This window comes from Pongo abelii, chromosome 17, assembly GCF_028885655.2.
Source record: "Pongo abelii isolate AG06213 chromosome 17, NHGRI_mPonAbe1-v2.0_pri, whole genome shotgun sequence".
Classification (NCBI taxonomy): domain Eukaryota; kingdom Metazoa; phylum Chordata; class Mammalia; order Primates; family Hominidae; genus Pongo; species Pongo abelii.
Window position 1 is genome coordinate 61,191,707 of NC_072002.2, and position 19,120 is coordinate 61,210,826.

General features: G+C 44.3%; 1 protein-coding gene across 1 annotated transcript in view; it reads right to left on the reverse strand.

Annotated features, from left to right (window-relative positions):
• Window positions 1–18,470, reverse strand: part of ST8SIA5 (ST8 alpha-N-acetyl-neuraminide alpha-2,8-sialyltransferase 5) — a 79,007-nt gene extending 60,537 nt beyond the window's left edge. The window contains exon 1 of the mRNA XM_024235964.3: window positions 17,888–18,470. Within this exon, the coding sequence (XP_024091732.2) occupies window positions 17,888–18,018 (131 nt within the window). The 5' untranslated portion in view covers window positions 18,019–18,470. The remainder of the gene's footprint in view (window positions 1–17,887) is intronic.
• Window positions 18,471–19,120: the final 650 nt, after the last annotated feature.

The window sequence follows — 19,120 nt, forward strand, 5'->3', positions numbered from 1 at the left end:
TAACGCCTGAGAGTAGAGGCCACCTTAAATTTTGTTCCCTGATCTCTTGCTGGCCTCACCTCATCTCAGTTTTGCAGCAAGTGCTCAAGAGAAACTTCCTCTGACCAGCAAAACTGTAAAGTCACTCTGCTGACCCACCACACACCCAGGCTGCGGTCACAGCAGCATCCCTTCTTTCTAGGGCACCCTCCCACTCGAGAACCACACTCTGGATAGATCCTCCAGTCCCTATGGTCCCAATCTCCTGGGGCTGTGCCTGTTTCTCAGGGCAGTCGAACAGGCTTTGTCCCCTGGGTCGGGGCAGAGTTGGCTCAGTGATGAGGGCCTTCGAATATACACATGTAGGCAGCACAAAGTCAGGCTGTACTTTTCCTTGACCCAGTTTCGTATCCTCAAGTCTCAGGCCTGCACCAGCCACATGCAGGCAGCCCAGCTTTTTGCCCTGAAGGTGCAGGAGAGAGGAAGGCTGCATGGAAGACAAAGCATAGGAGGGTCCTCTGTACTTGAGGCAGGACAAAACTCCTGGCCTCAGTTCCTGTCCACTGCACAATCACATAGAAAAGCAATGGGACAGTGCTGAGCAGGATGTGCTAAGTAGAGACACCATGGTGCTGTGAATTCAGAGGAGAGAAAGAACACCGTGGGCTGAGACCAGAAAGAGAAGCAGGATTTGGACTGAAAGACAGCTGGGAGGGGACAGCGGGTGGGGAGGCAGCGTGGGTGAAGGCCCAGAGTTAGGACAGATGTGACGTGCGTAAAAGACCCTTTACTGGCCGGGTGCGGTGGCTCATGCCTGTAATCCCAGCACTTTGGGAGGCTGAGGCGGGTGGATCACCTGAGGTCAGGAGTTCAAGACCAGCCTGGCCAACATAGTGAAACCCCGACTCTACTAAAAATACAAAAATTAGCTGGGCGTGGTGGCATGAGCCTGTAATCCCAGCTACTCAGGAAGCTAAGGCAGGAGAATTGCTTGAACCCGGGAGGCAGAGGTTGCAGTGAGCTGAGATGGCGCCACTGCACTCCAGCAAGTGTAACAGAGCAAGACTCCATCTCAAAAAAAATAGATCCTTGACTGACAGGGGAGAAACATTCAAATTCCAGAGTGGGCTTCAGCACAGACTGACAATTAGGGGTGAGCTTTTTGTTTGGGGAACAGAGACATTCAAAGACTTCTATTTCCAACAAAATGGCCGACTGAGAAGCCCTCTGGGGCAGGTGCTGTGACATACCTCATCACATCACCTTCGGGAATGAAGGACTTCTCCCCACCTGTTGGGGGTGCCATGAGCCGACAGCCCTCAGCTCTCATTCCTCTTTGAGAATTGCCACAGGTGAGCAGAGCCACCTTACTCAAGGTTATGTCCTCTTCCAGGTATAAAGGTCAGGCCCCCTCACCCCAACTCTGGGCAAGTATGAAGAGACAGCCCAGCTCCAGGGCTGCCTATGGGGTCCACTGCGGCTTTCTCTGGAACTGTATTGCAGCTCAATTTCTCCCTCTGACCAGTCATATTTCCTTCTCTCTTTCTCAGATATTGATCCCAAGAGCACTTCTCAATAAACATCCTACACTCTAATCTCTGACTCAGAGTCTACTTTCCAGGGAATCCAATCTGCAACATCCTCCCACTAAAAAATACTAAAATAACAATTAAAATGTCTTTTAAATGCCTTATTAAATTGATGAATAGTCTGGCAAGAAAAGAAGTAGTAGATGCATTCGTCAGCCAATCTCAGTGATTCACGCTTCCCTTGTAATGGCCAAAGGGCCCTCCCAAGGAGGGTCACACTAGGAACCTCCTCCTAAAGCCAAGAAAACACAAATAATGCAAAAGAAAAGAAGGGAGAAAAGGCAAGGTATGTGAAACACACAAAATATGATGGCAGAAATAAATCCTTAGTCACCAGTAATCACAATAAATGTAAATATACTAAACTTTCTAAGTAGAAGAGATTGTCAGACTAGGTATTAAAAACTGTAAGTACATGCTAGTTACAATAGACATAGAATGAAAGACATGCAAATTTTAAAAAAAGAATCAATATCATAAATATCATGTTCTGTCACCACAATACCTTTGAGTTAAAAAAATCAAAAAGATAAGGAAAAACTTGAAGTCTCTGGACATTTTAAAACACTTCTAACTTCATGAGTGAGTAAATTATGATAGAAATTAGAAAATAATTGGAATGCAAGATAATTGAAAATACCTCTGGTATTTACTAGCTGTATGACCTTGAACAAATTACTTAACCTCACTGTGGCTCAGTTTCCTCATCTATAAAATAGCCATGGTAACAGTATCTATTACTTGTGTTATATGGATTCAGTATGTTAACACATAAAGCACATGGACTAGTATCTGGCACATAGTAAATGCAATGCCGTTCTGAGTTCTTGTTATCATCATCATCCCCAAATTGAAGGGATTTAATTAAAGAAATATTTAGAGGAAATTTTATAACTTCAAAAGTTTACATTAGAAAATAGAAAGACTGATAACTGAAGAAGAGATAAGCACCCAACTCAGGAAGTTAGAAAAATGACAGAATAAAATCAAAGCATAAAAATTAATAAAATAGAAAGCAAATATCCAAGAGAAAATCAACAATGCCAAAATCTGATCATTTTACAGAGACAATGTAAAAAACAGAAAAAGAAACAAGTAAATAATGTTAAGAATAAAAAAGGGGCAAAACGATGGATATGACAGAGATGAAATACAGCATATTATAAATTTTGCCAATAAACTTAATTTTTTTTAATTTCTAGAAAAATATGATTTACCAAAATTGATTGAAGAAATAGAAAACTTAAATACTCTTACAATTACTAAAGAAATGGATCAGTAACTTGATTAGTAAGTCTTAATTAGTAAGACTTAATGGATTAGTAAAGTTTTTCCATATGGAAAACATTAGGTGCAGATGGTTGTAGAGGTGAGGTCTACCAAACATTTAAAGAATAGATGAATCTGAAAAACATGCATAAGTCATTACAGAGAATAAAGTATTAACTTTATCAACTCATTTGCAAGACTGATTTTAAAACCAGGCAAAGACAGCATGATAAGAGAAAATTACAGCCAATAGCATTCAAGAAAAGGAACAGATCATCCTGAATAAAAATAATAGAGAACAAAATCTCACATCATATAAAACAAATAATATACCATAAACAAGCTGGGTTTACCCCTAAAATTATAAGTTGAACATCTATTAATGTAATTTACCACATCAAAAGATTAAAAGGGAAAAACTACACACCATTCAATAGATGTAGAAAAAGTACTTATAAAATTAATATCTAAATACAATTTTTGGCTGGATGCAGTGGCTCACACCTGTAATCCCAGCACCTTGGGAGGCTAAGGAGGATGGATCACGTGAGGTCAGGACTTCCAGACCAGCCTGAGCAACATCGTGAAATCCCCTCTCTACTAAAAATACAAAAATTAGCTGGGCATGGTGGCGCATGCCTGTAATCCCAGCTTCTCAGGAGGCTGAGGCATGAGAATCACTTGAACCCAGGAGGTGGAGGTTGCAGTGAGCCAAGATCAAGCCACTGCACTCCAGCCTGGGTGCCACAGCGACGCTCCATGTCAAAAATAAATAAATAAATAAGTATAATTTTCAAAATAAGAAAAAACAAAACTTTTAACACATTCTACAAATGTGTGGGACTTTACCTACTAGAAAATATCTTAAAAAAATAAGCAAACATATTCAATGATGACACTTTTTTAACATTCCCTTTACAATTAGGATTAATCATACCGTATACAAAAATTAACTCAAAATGGGTCAAAGATCTCAATGTCAGAGCTAAACTGTATAACACTTAGAAAAAAGTTTAAGTGTAAATCTTTGTGATGTTGGATTAGGCAATGATTCCTTAGATATGACACCTAAAGCACAAGCAATCAACAACAAAAAAAATTCGAAGAATTGGACTTCATAAAAATGTAAAACTTTTGTGCTTCCAAGGACCACCAAAAAAGTGAAAAGACATGTTTTGCAAATCACATACCTGATAAGCGACTTATACTTGAAATATATAAAGAACTCTTACAACTCAATAAGAAAAAGTAAAATAATCCACTTTAAAAATAGGCAAAGGGACCTCTGCGGGCAGGGCATAGCTGAACAAAAGGCAGCAGAAACTTCTGCAGACTTAAACGTCCCTGTCTGACAGCTCTGAAGAGAGTAGTGGTTCTCCCAGCATGGTCTTTGATCTCTGAGAACAGACAGTCTGCCTCCTCAAGCAGGTCCCTGACCCCCGTATAGCCTAACTGGGAGACACCTCCCAGTAGGGACCGACAGAAACCTCATACAGGCAGGTGCCTCTCTGGGACGAAACTTTCAGAGAAAGGATCAGGCAGCAATATTTTCTGTTCTGCAATATTTGCTGTTCTGCAGCCTCCACTGGTGATACCCAGGCAAATGGGGTCTGGAGTCGACCTCCAGGAAACTCCAATAGACCCTCAGGTGAGGGACCTGTTAGAAGGAAAACTAACAAACAGAAAGGAATAAAATCAACATCAACAAAAAGGACATCTACACCAAAACCCCATCTGCAGGTCACCAACAAACCAAAAGTAGATAAAACCACAAAGATGGGGAGAAGCCAGAGCAGAAAAGCTGAAAATTCTAAAAACCAGAGTGCCTCTTCCCCTCCAAAGGATCACAGCTTCTCGCCAGCAATGGAACAAAGCTGGATGGAGAATGACTTTGATGAGTTGACAGAAGTAGGCTTCAGAAGGTCGGTAATAACAAACTTCTCCGAGCTAAAGGAGCATGTTCTAACCCATCACAAGGAAGTTAAAAACCTTGAAAAAAGGTTAGAGGAATGGCTAAACTAGAATAAACAGTGTAGAGAAGACCTTAAATGACATGATGGAGCTGAAAACCATGGTACAAGAACTTCGTGTTGCATGCACAAGCTTCAATAGCCAATTCGATCAAGTGGAAGAAAAGGTATCAGTGATTGAAGATCAAATTAATGAAATAAAGCAAGAAGACAAGTTTAGAGAAAAAAGAGTAAAAAGAAGTGAACAAAGCCTCCAAGAAATATGGTACTATGTGAAAAGACCAAATCTACATTTGATTGGTGTACCTGAAAGTGAGGGGGAGAATGGAACCAAGTTGGAAAACAGTCTTCAGGATATTATCCAGAACTTCCCCAACCTAGCAAGGCAGGCCAAACTTCAAATTCAGGAAATACAGAGAACACCAAAAAGATACTCCTTGAGAAGAGCAACCCCAAGACACATAATTGTCAGATTCACCAAGGTTGAAATGAAGGAAAAAAGATTAAGGGCAGCCCAGAGACTGGGCAGCCAGTCTGTCGGGTTACCCACAAAGGGAAGCCCATCAGACTAACAGCGGACCTCTCAGCAGAAACCCTACAAGCCAGAAGAGAGTGGGGGCCAATATTCAACATTCTTAAAGAAAAGAATTTTCAACCCAGAATTTCATATCCAGCCAAACTAAGCTTCATAAATGAAGGAGAAATAAAATCCTTTACAGACAAGCAAATGCTGAGAGATTTTGTCACCAGCAGGCCTGCCTTACAAGAGCTCCTGAAGGAAGCACTGAACATGGAAAGGAACAACTAGTACCAGCCACTGCAAAAACATGCCAAATTGTAAACACCATCGATGCTATGAAGAAACTGCATCAATTAACAGGCAAAATAACCACCTAACATCATAATGACAGGATCAAATTCACACATAACAATATTAACCTTAAGTGTAAATGGACTAAACGCTCCAATTAAAAGACATAGACTGGCAAATTGGATACAGTCAAGACCCATCGGTGTGCTGTATTTAGGAGACCCATCTCGTGCAGAGACATACATAGGCTCAAAATAAAGGGATAGAGGAAGATCTACCAAGCAAATGGAAAGCAAAAAAAAGCAGGAGTTGCAATTCTAGTCTCTGATAAAACAGACTTTAAGCCAACAAAGATCAAAAGAGACAAAGAAGGCCATTTCATAATGGTAAAGGGATCAATTCAACAAGAAGAGCTAACTATCCTAAATATATATGCACCCAATACAAGAGCATCCAGATTCATAAAGCAAGTCCTTAGATACCTACAAAGAGACTCAGACTCCCACACAATAATAAAGGGAGACTTTAACACCCCGCTGTCAATATTAGACAGATCAACAAGACAGAAGATTAACAAGGATATCCAGGACTTGAACTCAGCTCTGCACCAAGAAGACCTAACAGACATTTACGGAACTCTCCACCCTAAATCAACAGAATATACATTCTTCTCAGCACCACATCACATTTATTCTAAAATTGACCACATAGTTGGAAGTAAAGCACTCCTCAGCAAATGTAAAAGAACAGAAATTACAACAAACTGTCTCTCACACCACAGTGCAATCAAATTAGAACTCAGGATTAAGAAACTCACTCAAAACTGCACAACTACATGGAAACTAAACAACCTGCTCCTGAATGACTACTGGGTAAATAACGAAATGAAGGCAGAAATAAAGATGTTCTTTGAAACCAATGAGAACAAACACACAACATACCAGAATCTCTGGGACACATTTAAAGCAGTGTACAGAGGGAAATTTATAGCACTAAATGCCCACAAGAGGAAGCAGGAAAGATCTAAAATTGACACCCTAACATCACAATTCAAAGAACTTGAGAAGCAAGAGCAAACACATTCAAAACCTAGCAGAAGGCAAGAAATAACTAAGATCAGAGCAGAACTGAAGGAGATAGAGACACAAAAAACCCTTCAAAAAATCAACAAATCCAGGAGCTGGTTTTTTGAAAACATCAACAAAATTGATAGACTGCTAGCAAAACTAATAAAGAAAAAAAGAGAGAAGAATCAAATAGATGCAATAAAAAATGATAAAGGGGATATCACCACTGATCCTACAGAAATACAAACTATCATCAGAGAATACTATAAACACCTCTACACAAATAAACTAGAAAACCTAGAAGAAATGAATAAATTCCTGGACACATACACCCTCCCAAGACTAAACAAGGAAGAAGTTGAATCTCTGAATAGACCAATAACAGGCTCTGAAATTGAGGCAATAATCAATAGCTTATCAACCAAAAAAATATCCAGGAGCAGATGGATTCACAGCTGAATTCTACCAGAGGTACAAAGAGGAGCTGGTACCATGCCTTCTGGAACTATTCCAATCAATAGAAAAAGGGGGAATCCTCCTTAACTCATTTTATGAGGCCAGCATCATCCTGATACCAAAGCGTGGCAGAGACACAACAAAAAAAGAGAATTTTAGACCAATATCCCTGATAAACATCGATGCAAAAATCCTCAATAAAATACTGGCAAACCGAATCCAGCAGCACATCAAAAAGCTTATCCACCATGATCAAGTGGGCTTCATCCCTGGGATGCAAGGCTGGTTCAACATATGCGAATCAATACACGTAATCCATCACATAAACAGAACCAATGACAAAAACCACATGATTATCTCAATGGATGCAGAAAAGGCCTTCGACAAAATTCAACAGCCCTTCATGCTACAAACTCTCAATAAACTAGGTATTGATGGAACGTATCTCAAAATAATAAGAGCTATTTATGACAAACCCACAGCCAATATCATACTGAATGGGCAATAACTGGAAGCATTCCCTTTGAAAACTCACACAAGACAAGGATGCCCTCTCTCACCACTTCTATTCAACATAGTGTTGGAAGTTCTGGCCAGGGCATTCAGGCAAGAGAAAGAAATAAAGGGTATTCAATTGGAAAAGAGGAAATCAAATTGTCCCGGTTTGCAGATGACATGATTATATATTTAGAAAACCCCATCGTCTCAGCCCAAAATCTCCTTAAGCTGATAAGCAACTTCAGCAAAGTCTCAGGATACAAAATCAATCTGCAAAAATCACAAGCATTCCTATACACAAATATCAGACAAACAGAGAGCCAAATCATGAGTGAACTCCCATCCACAATTGCTACAAAGAGAATAAAATACCTAGGAATCCAACTTACAATGGATGTGAAGGACCTCTTCAAGGAGAACTACAAACCACTGTTCAATGAAATAAAAAAGGATACAAACAAATGGAAGAACATTCCATGCTCATGGATAGGAAGAGTCAATATTGTGAAAATGGCCATACTGCCCAAGGTAATTTACAGATTCAATGCCATCCCCATCAAGCTACCAATGACTTTCTTCACAGAATTGGAAAAAACTACTTTAAAGTTCATATGGAACCAAAAAAGAGCCCACATTGCCAAGACAATCCTAAGCAAAAAAAACAAAGCTGGAGACACCATGCTACCTGACTCCAAACTACACTACAAGGCTACAGTAACCAAAACAGCATAGTACTGGTACCAAAACAGATATATAAACCAATGGAACAGAACAGAGGCCTCAGAAATAACACCAGACATCTACAACCATCTGATCTTTGACAAACCTGACAAAAACAAGAAATCGGGAAAGGATTCCCTATTTAATAAATGGTGCTGGGAAAACTGGCTAGCCATACGTAGAAAACTGAAACTGGATCCCTTCCTTACACATTATACAAAAGTTAATTCAAGATGGATTAAAGACTTACATGTTAGACCTAAAACCATAAAAACCCTAGAAGAAAACATAGGCAATGCCATTCAGGACATAGGCATGGGCAAGGACTTCATGACTAAAACACCAAAAGCAATGGCAACAAAAGCCAAAATAGACAAATGGTATCTAATTAAACTAAAGAGCTTCTGCACGGCAAAATAAACTACCATCAGAGTGAAAAAGCAACCTACAGAATGGGAGAAAATTTTTGCCATCTACCCATCTGACAAAGGGTTAATATCCAGAATCTACAAAGAACTTAAACAAATTTACAAGAAAAAAACAAACAACCCCATCTAAAAGTGGGCAAAAGATATGAACAGACACTTCTTAAAAGAAGACATTTACGCAGCCAACAGAAACATGAAAAAATGGTCATCATCACTGGTCATCAGAGAAATTCAGATCAAAACCACAATGAGATACCATCTCACACCAGTTAGAACGGCAATCATTAAAAAGTCAGGAAACAACAGATGCTGGAGAGGATGTGGAGAAATAAGAACTCTTTTACACTGTTGGTGGGAGTGTAAATTAGTTCAACAATTGTGGAAGACAGTGTGGTGATTCCTCAAGGATCTAGAACTAGAAATACCATTTGACCCAGTCATCCGATTACTGGGTATATACCCAAAGGATTATAAATCATGCTACTATAAAGACACATGCACACATATGTTTATTGTGGCACTATTCACAGTAGCAAAGACTTGGAACCAACCCAAATGTCCATCAATGATAGACTGGATTAAGAAATTGTGGCACATATATACCGTGGAATACTATGCAGTCATAAAAAAGGATGAGTTCATGTCCTTTGCAGGGACATGGATGAAGCTGGAAACCATCATTCTAAGCAAACTCTCACAAGGACAGAAAACCAAACACTGCATGTTCTCACTTATAGGTGGGAATTGAACAATGAGAACACTTGGACACAGGGTGGGGAACATCACACACACACCGGGGCCGTCACGGGGTGGAGGGCTCGGGGAGGGATAGCATTAGGAGAAATACCTAATGTAAATAATGAGTTGATGGGTGCAGCAAACCAACATGGCACATGTATACATATGTAACAAACCTGCACATTGTGCACATGTACCCTAGAACTTAAAAGTATAATTCAAAAATAAATAAATAAATAAATAAAAATAGGCAAAGGGGCTGGGAGCAGTGGCTGGCTGGACGCGGTGGCTCATTCCTGTAATCCCAGCACTTTGGGAGGCCGGGAAGGGTGGATCACCTGAGATTAGGAGTTTGAGACTAGCCTGGCCAACATGGTGAAACCCTGTCTCTACTAAAAATACAAAAATTAGCCAGGCATGGTGGTGCATACCTGTAATCCCAGCTACTCAGGAGGCTGAGGTGGGAGAATCACTTGAAACCAGGAGGCGGAGGTTGCAGTGAGCTGAGATCGCACCATTGCACTCCAGCCTGGGCAAACTTCCCTCTCAAAAAAAAAAAAAAAAAAAAAGGCAAAGAATCTAAATAGATATTTCTCCAAAGAAGATATGCAAATAGCTAACAGGCACATTAAAAGATGCTCCACATCATTAGTCATCAGAGAAATGCAAAATCAAAGCCACAGTGAGATGACACCTCAAAACCACTGAGATGGCTATAATCCAAAAAAAAGATAATAAAAGTTTTATCAAGGATGTAGAGAAATTGGAACCTTCATACAACGCTAGAGAAAATGTAAAATGATACAGCCACCTTGGAGAACCCTGGCAGTTCATCAAATGGCAAACACAGAGTTACCATATAACCAATTCTACTCACAGGTATAAACCTAAGAGAAATGAAAATCTATGTCCACACAAAAACTTAACATAACAGTGAAAACAACTCAAATGTCTATGAGTTGAAGAACAGAGAAACAGAATGCAGTCTATCCATACAATGAAATATTATTCTGCAATAAGAATAAATGAAGTACTGATACATGATATGACATGGATGAACCTTGAAAACATTCTGCTTAGTGAAAGATGTCAATCACATAGGACAACGTAGCATATGATTCCATTTATATGAAATGCTCAAAACAGGAAAATCTAGGGAGACAGAAAACAGGTTAGCGTGTTTGTTCATTCCTAGGACCAGGAGGGATGGGGGTCTGGGAAGTGATGGCTAAGGGGTACAAGATTTCTTTTGTAGAGTAATGAAAATGTCCTAAAATTGACTGTGGTGGTAGATGTGCAACTGTGTGAATATATTAAAAGCCATTTAACTGTACACTTTAAGTGGGTGAATTTTATTTCAATAAAGCTGTCAAAAAAAGAAAGAAGAAAACAGTGAGGACTAAAATGAGGATGTTCACTATGACACTTTTATTGAATATTATGTCAAAGGTCCTAGCCAATACAGTAAAACAAGAACCATATATTAAGGTATAATGGTGGTAATGACAGAAAGAAAAATGTCTACATAGAAATCCCCAGATGATCTTCAGATAAACTATTATCAGTATGTGCATAATCAAGGTTACTGATTATAAAATTAATACACAAGAAACAAATTTATTTCTATATACCAGCTACAAATTGTTAGAAAATATAACTTTTTAAAAGATAATTTGTACAATAGTAAACATTTTACATAGTTTTTAAATAGTTAAAAACTATGCAGCTAGACATAAATTGTTATGGACTAAATAATTGTTTGTGTCCCCCCAAAATTCCTATGTTGAAATCGAATCCCAAGGCAATGGTATTTAGAGGTGGAGTTTTGGGGGGATGATTAGGTCAGAGAGTGGACCAGTCATAAATGGGATTGGTGCCCACATAAGACGAGGCCAGAGACTTAGCTCCCTCTCTTTCATCCCCACATGAGGAAACAAGAAGTCTGCAACCTGCAGGAAGGCCCTCACCAGAACCCAACCATGCTAGCACCTTGATCTTGAACTTTCAGCCTCTTGAACAGGAGAAACAAACATTTGTTGCTTAAGCTACCAAATCTATGATAATTTGTTATAGCAGCCCAAACAAACTAAGACATAAATCTAACAGAAAACATTCAAACTCTTTATGGAGAATTATAAAACTCCATTGAAAGACATGGGAAGACATTCAAGGCCCAAGGTTATCTGGTTTTCCTGAGATTAAGTTTAAAAGATGGACTGAGACCAGATTATTAAAATCTACCATGTCTTTTCTTTCTACCTTTAAATAAACATTGCCCTTCCCCTGTCCCTCTGTTAAAGTGTAAACACCTGAAGTTGTAATACTCTAGGGCTGTGCGATTATATGAAGACTTCAGCACTAACAAAGGGGATTGGGGTCAGTGGGGGACTTAAAAGAAGATGGAACAATTTCCATGCCCCTCATTGTGGAAAATCTTTCTTTTAACGCTTTTTCTTCTCAGCATTGACACCTAGAAAGGGTAACCTGCGCTCCCTGTCTCCACATTGTCTTTCCCCACTCACTCCCTGCTCACTGAAATAGGATCCTGTCCCCACTTCTCTCTCCCAAACTGTCTTTGCCTCTACTGCCAACCCAGCGGACACCTCAATCCTATCCCACCCGAGCCCTCTTCCCGGCATGCCACAGCTGGCCACTCTCACTCTGACGCCCTCGTCCCTTGGTTTCCTTAACACCTCCCTCTCCTCATTCCCCTCCACCTCTCTCCAGCCTCGGCTTCCAGAGCCAGCTCTCCTCTCTCGACCCCTTATAGGTGCAGACATCCTTCAAGGCTCTCCTTTGTGCCCAGACCCATCATCATTTTCCACTCTGCTCTGTCCTTGGTGACTCATCCAATCCCATTGCTCACATCAGTGGTTTTCTAACTGAGGGTTTCAACCCAATGGATTGTAAAATTTAATGGGTTGCTCTCAGATTTTTTAATAAAAACTCTTTTTATTGCGGCAAAATACACAATAACATAAAATTTACCATTTTAACCATTTTTAAGTCTACAGTTGAATGTCATTAAGTTCATTCACATTGCTGTGCTACCATCACCACCGTCCATCTCCAACACTTTCTCATCTTTCCAAACTGAAACTCCATACCCATTAAAAGATGACTCCCCATCCCACACCCAGCCCCCAGGAACCACCACTCTATTTTCTGTCTTTATGAATTTGACAACTCTAGGTCTCTCATATAATTGGAATCATAGAGTATTTGTCCTCTTGTGCCTGGCTGATTTCACTTAACACAAGGTCTCCAAGGTTCATCCATGTTGTAGCACATTTCAGAACTTCCTTTCTTTTTAAGGCCAATATTCCATTGCATTTTTAAAGGAAGTAGAATGGCTTTCTTTCTTTCTTTCTTTCTTTATTTTTTAAATTTTATTTCTTTATTTTTTGAGGCGGAGTCTCACTCTGTCACCCAGGCTGGAGTGCAACGGTGTGATCTTGGCTCACTGCAACCTCCACCTCCCAGTTTCAAGCGATTCTTGTGCCTCAGCCTCCTGAGTAGCTGGGATTACAGATGTGTGCCACCACACCTGGCTACTTTTTGTATTTTTAGTAGAGACAGGGTTTCACCATGTTGGTCAGGCTGGTCTCGAACTCCTGACCTCGTGATCCACCGGCCTAGGCCTCCCAAAATGCTGGGATTACAGGCGAGAGCCACTGCACACGGCAAATGGATTTTTTAAATGAAGTAAAATAGAAAACATTAGAGTACATTTCTCGTAATAAGGCCAAGTATTGCTTCACAAAATGTTTCAGTTGAGTGTGTACATAACTGTGTTCAAGGTCTCCGGCTATAACATATGCCATACTGTGCTTCCCAATCACAAAAGTTTGAAAAACACTGATGTCAGTGGTTGGTGACTCCAAATCTACATTACTAGTCTGGCTCTTCCCAACGCAGTTCTGGGTAGCTCCATGCACGAGGATCCAGACCCACAGCTGTCACCCTCCCCGCTCCCTCCCAGACATGTCATCCTCACAGGGTCCCTACTTTCTTCTCAGGAATTGGGCCCTGCCTGCCTCACTCTGCCCCCAGCAATATAGCTCTAACTCCTGAGTCATGCAGATTCACTCAACTCTTGCCTGCACTTGTCAATCCTTGCTCAAACTCGATTTCATCCCCCTTCCTTTCACCTCTGCCTATGCCTGTGGATCATTCCCCTTTCTTGAAGACCCCTTCAAATGCCTCCATGTACCTTCAAACACAGTGATTTGCTCTGGCACCTCCTCCTTGTTTTTAGAGTCCCTCGTCCATTCCTCTAGGCATGGCTCATATATCAGTTGCGTGCCTTTCTGTCTTCCCAATAGCCACGGGCTCCCTGGAGACCCTGGACTGTGCCTGCCTTGCACACCAATGTATCCTTAGCACTTAAAGAGTAAATCTGCATGAAGTATTTGTTCAATCAATCAAAACAGGCATGGAGAAGCCAAGAGCATCAAGGGGTACGTTCACAACTTTATTTCTTGTCTTTTTCTCCTCATTCACATAGTGCATGCTTTCTCCATTAGAGACACTGAGCCCACTAAGCCACCTGCACTGCCCCACCTTCTCCCCTCCTGACCAAGGGAGGTGCTGCAAATGGACCCCCAGAGTTCTGACTGCTCTCAGTGGGGTCCTCCCAAAAGCTCCCGTTGCAGAGCACAGGGAGAGCCCAGGGTCCAAAGAAGTAAGCACACATCGACTCACAGCCCCACTGCCATTTGCTCTGGGCTGTCGCTAAATTCTCCCTGGAAGAGCCTGCCTTTGCCGTATCCCTGAACTCTTTGTGAGGTGGCATCGCACCAGCTCAGCACAGAAGCAAACAATGGCAGCCTTCAGGAATCCCCTGGCTCTGAAGTGGACCTGCTCCCTGCAACAAGTTCTTCTCACTTTCACTGGGCTGTGACAGTACCTCCCAGCCTCTCTACCTCTTTAACCCTCCCTGTAGGAGACCCAGCTAACATCCTTCTTAGGGGCTTTTATCCTGCCATTACCCTACTCCAGGGCCAAACACAGCTCCCAATGAACCAAATGCAAATTGTTCTTCTCAATCTTCAAAACACTTTGCTGAGGCTAGTGACCCCCTGTTACATCTGCCCCCTTCGTCCCTTCCTTCCACCTCACACCAGTTGTATCCATTTCTTCCTTGTGTCTCTTCCAGTTACAATCCCTGCACACACACACATAGTCCTACCTTCAATTATTTATTCATTATCCAATATTTATTGAGAACATCTTATGTGCTGGACACCACATTTGGTGTTCACAGTGCAGCTGGGAACAAAACAGAGCAAATTGGTCGGGGGCAGTGGCTCATGCCTGTAATCCCAGCACTTTGGAAGGCTGAGGCAGGCGGATCACGAGGTCAGGAGATCAAGACCATCCTGGCTAACACGCTGAAAACCCGTCTCTACTAAACATACAAAAAATTAGCCAGGTGTGGTGGTGGGCGCCTGTAGTCCCGGCTACTCACCAAGGCTGAGGCAGGAGAATGGCCTGAACCTGGGAGGCAGAGTTTGCAGTGAGCTGAGATCGTGCCACTGCATTCCAGTCTGGGTGACACAGTGAGACTCCGTCTCAAAAAAAAAAAAAAGAAAAAAGAAAAAAGAGCAAATCCCCACCGCATGGAGCTTTCGGTCTAGAGCAGTTTCTCAACCTCAGCACTACTGACATTTGGGGCTGGAAAATTCTTTGTTGTTGGGGGCAAACTATGCATTATAGGTCTTTACAACATCTTTGGCCTCTTCCCTCTCCATGCAGCAGCACTCTCCTCTCCCCAGTGTGAACGCCACAGAAGTCTCCAAACATTGCCGTGGAGAATAGGGGATTGAGAACCACTGGTCTAGAGCAGCAGGAGGAGCTTGTTGCAGCTTGCAGATCACCTGGGGAGCTTGTTACAACGGCAGGTTAGCAGATCCCACCCGAAGACAGTCAGATTCAGGGGCTCAGGAGTCTGCATTTCAATGGTCCTCCAGTTGGTTCTGATTCAGGCCCTCCCAGAGCCTCTGCTTGAAGAACACTGGTCAAGTGTTTGTAGACAGGAGACAGACTGATGATAATCACATCAGGCCAGTTCATTACAATCATGATATATGGAGGAAACAAGATAGGTAAGCAGGTGCTAGGGGTGACACTGATGTGGCAGCCACACCCAGTTCAAGATCAGGACTAACCAATGATTAAGCCAAGTGCTGCAGTGAAGGTAGGGTCAGGTGTGGGAGAGACGGGAGGAAATTGTGACACACTTGCATCTCTGCGCCTTTGCTCCTGCCCACTTTTTGGATGTGCATGCCCCCTGCCCCCACCCTCAAATCTTACCCTTCCTTCAAGGCCCACTCAAGTTCAACTTCCTCTGGGCACAGTCTTGCCCAACTTCTCCAGCCTATCAGTGCTTCTCTTCTCAGACAGTTTAACATTCACTTTCTGTTTCATTTGTGGCTATTTTGTTGCCCCAAATAGACTTCGAGTCCTCTGAGCACCAAGACCACATCATCTCCTTTACAGACCCTTATCTACAGGCACTCTTCCAGGATCAGCCCTATACAAGTTTTGCCTGGTTGATTGGGTTGAGTATCTAGAGTGAGGCCTGAAAGATAGCATCTATGCGATTTAGGGGGTCAGGGTCTCTGTGAGGGAGGAAGGGAAGCACCTTGTGTGCCTGCTGAACTCCTGGCAGCTAGCCCACCCACCCAAGACCAGGGAGGACTTGCCAGAGCAAGCAGGTAGTAGTTTGGTTGGCGTTTGCCATGGGCGGTTATATTTTCCCCCTGTTGACAAGGCAGAAGGAATCCCAGCAGCCCCAGCAACTTTGGGGAGGTGCTGGGAGGGGGCAGGAACCCAGAGCTGCCCTGCTGAAGAGCAAGTGCCAAGATAGCAGCAGGCAATCGGCCTGCAGGGCTGCAGCAAGCTGTGGGGGACCCAGCTGTCCTTGCATAGGATCATCTCAGGGGCAGCAGTAGCCAAAAGAAGAGGCAGGCCCAATCAGATCCAAGAAGCCAGGAGACTCCGAAGATGGCCTTTAAAGCCACCAGTGTCAGACAGCACTCAGGAGCTGCCACCAACCAGGGAACCCTACCTGGGAAGGTCTGGAGCAGCAACTGGCTGTAAACAAATGTTCAGAACAAGGTGCCTCATTACTCCCCAGCTCCGGGGGAGTTACAAGGAGGGGAAACAGCCTAAGTGCTTGGCTTTTCCACTGGACAGCGACACCTAGCAGCGATCCTCACCCTCTCACCTTCGTGGGCAGCCCAGATTGGGAGCACCCATACCTGATGTATCCACCTCAGCCAAAGGATGAGAAGAGAGCTGTTTCATTATGGGGAAGTTTAGAGAAGAAGGTGGGATGCTTACTTAGCTAGAGAGACATTTATTTTCCTATCAACCTAGGGGAGGGGCGGTGAGAGTAGGGAGACACTAGCAGCAAAGAAAAAAACACCCCAGCAGCTAGGAGAGAGGGCTCTTGCCAAGAGAGGCTCTGATATGGGTGTATCCTAGAGCAGGAACCTCCCCTAATCTCTCAAACCAGGCGGAGAAACCCCAAGTGTTTCCTTAAGCCAGCAGAGCCGGCAGAAGGAAGTGGCTGGCATTTCAGTGTATCTTCTGCAGAGAGGCTGAGGCTGTGCCCGAATTGAATTTCTGAGTGACACCTCCTGCTGCTCTTTCTCTTGGAGTTTAACCGTGGATTGGGTGGAGTAGGGGGAGAGCCCAACGAGGGGTTAACTTCTGCTGCAGCTCTGACCTTTTGCGCTAAGGATGAGAAAAAAAAAAAAAAAGCCATCTGTTTCAGAAGGAATCAGGTTGTTGAGTTTCACAGATCCAGTGACTGTGGGATTATAAGACTTCACTATCACTGTCCCTGTCGCATCGCCACAGCCCACTACCACCCCCACCGAACCCGAAGCTCCTGGAGGGGAAAATACTTTTTCTCCCAAGGGTCCTTACGAAAGTTCAGGACTCGCGAGGTTATAAGCAAACAAACAATCGATAAGATTTTGAGCCCTCCGACCCCGGAGTCTAAACAAATGGCCATAGAACTGTGGGTCGGGAGGACACCGCTCTGATCCATGCGGTCTCTCCGGGTATTAAATGGATTTATCGTCAGCCTGGTTGCTTGGAATTCTATTCTGTCCTTCATTTTTCACAGCGGAACAAAGTTGTCTGGACCCTCCAGCCAGCGCTGGGCAGGAGCAAGCAAGGATGCTCTCGGAAACGCGGTGACCCAAGCCTAAGCCGCCATGCTCGGGGCTAGGAGCGGACCCCACGGCCACTCACCCCTGGGCGCTGCGACCGAAGCTGCCGCTGCCACTGCCACCCGGGGGCTCGCCGGCCGGCTCCGCGCATCCCGCCCTCTCATGGACTTTCTTACCTCTTAATGTAGTTCCTGCCATACAGGATCTGTTGCAGCAAGGTCACCAAGGCAAAGGCGCAGATGAAGATGAAGAGCAAAGTTCGGTTCCCCAACAAATCCCGGTTGGCCGAGGGGTCCGCGTAGCGCATCCCGGCGACCGGGCGCCGCGGGCGCGGGGTACGGGGCGGCCAGGCAATGACTCGCGGAGTTCCGGGGCCCCGGGGGGCGCGCGGCCGACTTGGCGCCTCACGGTGCGGTCAGGCAGGCGGGGGACTTCGAGGGGCAAAGTTTCTGGTTGGCGCGGCCGGAGCTGGGGGCATCCAAGCGTCGCAGGCGCTGGGGCGGCAAGCAGGAGAGGGCCGGTGGCAGGGAGCTCGGCCGCGGCCCGGGGCCTTCCCCACCCCCGGGTACCTTTACCTCCAGGCGCCCGTGCCGGGTAGCCGCCGATTTCCCCGCGGAGGGGAGACGGCAGGTGCCACGAGCCGGAGGCGGCCCCTCCCGCCGAGGTGGCGGCCAATGGGGAGCGAGACCCGGGCTCCGTCCCCTGTGCGCCCCAGCGCGCCGCGCACCGCCCCCTCCAGTCCGGCTCCGGATCGCGGTTGCCCAGCGCGCTGTTCCCTGCCGGGGGCGGGCCACGTTTGATCTCCGGGCCCGCAGCGAGGGATCGCGAAGGTTGGCCTCCGGTTCTGCCGATAGAGACGAGGGGAGGGGGGGTACAAAACACCCGTGCAATCTGGCTAATGATAGGCGAGCCGTGGGGAGGGGGAGGCGCGGAGCGCAAAACCCCAGATTTGAATCTTGGAATTAAAAAGAGGGCAGGGGCTGGGCGCGGTGGCTCACTCCTGTAATCCCAGCACTTTGGGAGGCCGAGGCGGGCGGATCACAAGGTCAGGAGTTCAAGACCAGCCTGGCCAATATGGCGAAAACCCGTATCTACTAAAAATACAAAAAACAAAATTAGCCAGGCGTGGTGGCACACGCCTGTAGTCCCAGCTACTCGGGAGACTGAGGCAGAACAATCGCTTGAACCTGGGAGGCGGAGGTTGCAGTGAGCCGGGATCGCGCCACTGCACTCCAGCCTAGGCGACAGAGCAAGACTCCGTCTCAAAAAGAAAAAAAAAAAAAAAAAAAGAGGGCAGGAAGAGGAAACAGCAGCTGCGGAGCTGGACTTGATGGAAGGGAGCATTTGCGTGCAGCGCGCAGGGCACTGAGTCACCACCGTGGCCGCGTCCTCGCGCTCTCCTAGCGACT